Source organism: Salvia splendens, chromosome 9 (assembly GCF_004379255.2).
Source record: "Salvia splendens isolate huo1 chromosome 9, SspV2, whole genome shotgun sequence".
Taxonomy (NCBI): Eukaryota; Viridiplantae; Streptophyta; class Magnoliopsida; order Lamiales; family Lamiaceae; genus Salvia; species Salvia splendens.
Genome location: NC_056040.1, coordinates 32,591,070 through 32,595,592, shown reverse-complemented (window position 1 = coordinate 32,595,592; position 4,523 = coordinate 32,591,070). Strand labels below are relative to the sequence as shown.

General features: G+C 31.2%; 1 protein-coding gene across 1 annotated transcript; it reads left to right on the top strand.

Moving 5' to 3' along the window:
• The first annotated feature begins 3,021 nt into the window (after nt 1-3,021).
• LOC121749443 (protein FAR1-RELATED SEQUENCE 4-like) lies at nt 3,022-4,160 on the top strand. Its single transcript, XM_042144013.1, has 3 exons — nt 3,022-3,070; nt 3,532-3,588; nt 3,637-4,160. Exons 1-3 carry the CDS (start codon nt 3,022-3,024, stop codon nt 4,158-4,160), a joined length of 630 nt encoding a protein of 209 aa, XP_041999947.1.
• The last annotated feature ends 363 nt before the right edge of the window (nt 4,161-4,523 follow it).

Sequence of the window (4,523 nt, the reverse complement as noted above, 5' to 3'; positions counted from 1 at the left end):
ATCAACTCAGAGTATCATTCTATCCAGCAAAACTATCATTCTATGCAATAAACCTAACATATATCATTTTATCAGTCAAAAGTATCATTTTATCAACTCAGTGTATCATTCTATCCGGCAAAACTATCATTCTATGCAATAAACCTAACATATATCACTTTATCATTTTATTAGTCAAAAGTATCATTTTATCAACTCAGAGTATCATTCTATCCGGCAAAACTATCATTCTATGCAATAAACCTAACATATATCATTTTATCATTTTACGTGATATTTGGCGAAATTCAAAAATTAAATGAGGGAAATGACATATTTACCCCCGAGCTTTTTTTTATGAAGTAAATCTAAGTTTGAATCTCAACCACAAGATTAGAAAATATGTGTGGTTCAGATTTGGTTATAGGGATATATATATAGAGTTGATAAATATCGTAATAACCCTATAACCAAATCTGAACCACACATATTTTCTAATCTTGTGGTTGAGATTCAAACTTAGATTTATATCATAAAAAAGGCGCGGGGGTAAATATCTCATTTCCCTCATTTAAATTTCTGAATTTTGCTCCATTCTTTCTCTCTTTCTCAGTTCGATTATTTCCTATTCTCCGCGATTTGGTTTCAGATTTCCATAATCTCTAGATTTCCATAATCTCCAGATTTCCTTCCGATTATTTCCATAGACTCCAGATTTCCTACCGATTATTTCCATAGAGATTTCCTTCCGATTATTTTAATAGACTCCAGATTTCCTTCCGATTTGGTTCATTATTCCATAATCTCCAGATTTTCATTGATTATCTGTTCAATAGCTGTCAGAATTTGCTTCGATGGAGAACGTAGCAAATAACGAAGGTAACAATCATTATCTATTATTTAGCTTAATGATTGTGTTCATATTTTAATTTATTGATTGTTTTGATTCATGTATTCAATTTGATTTTTGATGAATATTAGCTGTCGATTGGTTTATGTTTCTGATGTACTAAAATTCTTATTTAATTAAATTATGTATTGCCGTTTTTGTATTAAGATGATAGTTTTGGCTTATAAATTTTAGGTTTGCAGCATAAAATGATAGTTTTGCCGGATACAATGATATTCTGAGTTGATAAAATGATACTTTTTCTGATGATAGTTTTGCCGGATACAATGATATTCTGAGTTGATAGTTTTGCAACCGGTGTTGTTAACAAAATGTTACTTTCAGCACATAAAATGATACCCTTGTTTATAAAATGATACATTTGTCATAAAATGACACTTTTACCTGATAAAATGATAATCTAAGCGGATAAAATGACAGTAACCTTATAAAAATGATAGTTTAGCTGAAGAAATGGCATATAAGCTGATAAAATGATACTTTAACGTGACAAAATGACATAAAACTAATAAAATGATAGTTTTGCCGGATAGAATGATACTCTGAGTTAATAAAATGATACTTTTTGCTTATAAATGTTAGGTATACTGCATAAAATGATAGTTTTGCCGGATAGAATGATACTTTCAGCAGATAGAATGATAGGTATTTTTGGTGTATAAAATGACATTTTTGTTTAATAAAATGATACTTTTACCTGATAAAATGATAATTTAAGCGGATAAAATGACAGTAACCTTATAAAAATGATATTTTTTTCCGGATAGAATGATACTCAAGTTAATAAAATGATACTTTTTGCTTATAAATGTTAGGTATAGTGCATAAAATGATAGTTTTACAGGATAGAATGATACTTTCAGCAGATAGAATGATAGGTATTTTTGGTGTATAAAATGACATTTTTGTTTAATAAAATGATACTTTTACTTGATAAAATGATAATTTAAGTGGATAAAATGACATAAAACTGATAAAATGATAGTTTTGCCGGATAGAATGATACTCTAAGTTAATAAAATGATACTTTTTGCTTATTAATGTTAGGTATACTGCATAAAATGATAGTTTTGCCGGATAGAATGATACTTTCAGCAGATAGAATGATAGGTATTTTTGGTGTATAAAATGACATTTTTGTTTAATAAAATGATACTTGTACCTGATAAAATGATAATTTAAGCGGATAAATAACAGTAACCTTATAAAAATGATAATTTTGCCTGATAGAATGATACTCTGAGTTAATAAAATGATACTTTTTGCTTATAAATGTTAGGTATACTGCATAAAATGATAGTTTTGCCGGATAGAATGATACTTTCAGCATATAGAATGATAGGTATTTTTGGTGTATAAAATGACATTTTTGTTTAATAAAATCATACTTTTACCTGATAAAATGATAATTTAAGCGGATAAAATGACAGTAACCTTATAAAAATGATACTTTGAGTTGATAAAATGATACGTTTATTGCTTTGTAGGCTTATAAATTTTAGGTTTGCAGCATAAAATGATAGTTTTGCCGGATACAATGCTATTCTGAGTGTATAAAATGATACTTTTTCTAATGATAGTTTTTCCTAATAAAATGATACTCTGAGTTGATAAACTGATACTTTTACTGATTTGTAGGTTTGTACATTCATGTTTGTGATGATGCTTTGAAGCCAATGATTGGTATGAAATTCAATACATTAGTAGAAGCATTTGGTTTCTATGAACACTATGCCCGTTCAGTTGGTTTTGGTATTCGTAAACTGGGCAACAAATCAGTTCATGGTATTATTAAGTGGCAGTATTTGGCTTGCAGCAGACAAGGCTCTAAGAGTTTTATACCTGGTCATACATCCAAATCAACTGAAGTGTCTGTTAAGAAGCGTAGGTGTCGGTCGTTTAGGTGTGAATGTCTTGCTAAGCTCAACTTGAGATATTTTTCAGATAGTATTAGCAGCGGGTATGAGTTTTATCAGTTTGTTGAGTATCATAATCACTTAATGGTTGCAGATGAGCATATGCATTTTATGACGGCCAATCGCAGTCTGGATCCTATCCACTGAAGTTTTATGGAGGATTGTGGCAGGTGTAATATTGGTCCCACTCAAACATTCAAACTTTTGAAGGAGATAATGGGTGGACCTGAAAATGTTGGATGTGATATTATTGATATTAGAAATGGTTATCGTGATATTATGTCCAATATTGATGGTTCAGATGCTCAAATGATTTTTGATTATATGCGTTCTCAAAAGGAATTATCTGATGCCTTCTATTATGAAATTGAGATAGGATCTCATGGAAAGTTAACTAAACTCTTCTGGGCTGATGCTATTTCAAGACGAAATTATCATATGTTTGGAGATATAATTTCATTTGATTCTACATACAACACTGACAGGTATATTACTTTTGTTGCTAATAGACCTAAAATGATACTTTTTGCTGATACAATGATACTTTTTGCTGATACAATGATACCTTTTTGCTGATACAATTATATTTCAGTGGATACAATGATACTTTTTGCTCATAAAATGATAGTTATAGCTGATAACTGATACTTTTCTGTATGCATGAAAATATAACTCATTTTTATGTTATGTTTTGAAGGTATTGCATGATTTTTGCTTCATTCGCAGGAAAAGATAACCATTATAGAACAGTTACATTTGGAGCTGGATTGTTATCAAGTGAAGGTAGAGACTCATATTCTTGGTTGTTTGGCTGTTTTGTTCGATGTATAGGGGTTGCACCCAAAATGATTATCACTGATCAAGATTGGGGGATAAAACTTGCTGTTCAACAAGTACTTTTACAAACAAGGCACCGATGGTGCATGTGGCATATTATGGTTAAGGTGTCAGATAAGTTGCCTAAATCCTTGCTTGGTAGTGAAGATTTCAAAAAAGAGTTTAATGCGTGTGTTTGGTCGGATTTGTTAGAGCCTGATGAGTTTGATATAATATGGAATGATATTATGGAAGAGTATGGATTAGAAGATGTCCACTGGTTTGGATCGATGTTTGAAGATAGAGAATTATGGGTTCCTGCTTATTTTCGAGATTTTCCCATGGGGTCGCTTCTTAGGACTACATCGATGTCTGAATCAGAGAATAGCTTTTTTAAAAACTACACAAAGCCTCGTGCAAATCTTGTACAGTTCATCAATTTCTTTATCTGTGCTGTGGGAGATCAAAGGAATGCCAATTCACGATTGAACTACTTGGATTACTCAACTATTCCTGATTTGTCAACCCAATTGCCTTAGAGAAGCATGCATTTACAATCTACACTGATTCTATTTTCAAACATGTACAAAAGGAAATAAGTATGGTGTGTGAGATTGTTTTGATAACTGTTGAGGATAACATCAAGATGCATAAGGTCAATGACCAATATGGTAGAACATGGGATGTTAAGTATGATTATAAGCAAGACACATTCGACTGTAGTTGTAAGAAGTTTTCCAGAATTGGTTTGTTATGTTGTCATATATTTTGTTTGTTTAAGAATAAGTCTGCTAATCTCATTCCTGAGAAATATTTTGGTCGAAGTTGGTTGAAGAGCTCTTTACTAAAGGCAGCCCATGGTCTACCATTTGAGGAGCAACTATCATTTGAACGTGAGCTCC

What these genes read in the sequence shown, in the direction of transcription:
- LOC121749443 (XM_042144013.1), top strand. Translation starts at nt 3,022, where the DNA reads ATGGGTGGACCTGAAAATGTTGGATGTGATATTATTGATATTAGAAAT. An exon ending in TATTATTGATATTAGAAATG is followed by an intron (nt 3,071 to 3,531) that starts GTTATCGTGATA and finishes CTTCATTCGCAG; the next exon opens with GAAAAGATAACCATTATAGA. An exon ending in TGGATTGTTATCAAGTGAAG is followed by an intron (nt 3,589 to 3,636) that starts GTAGAGACTCAT and finishes TTCGATGTATAG; the next exon opens with GGGTTGCACCCAAAATGATT.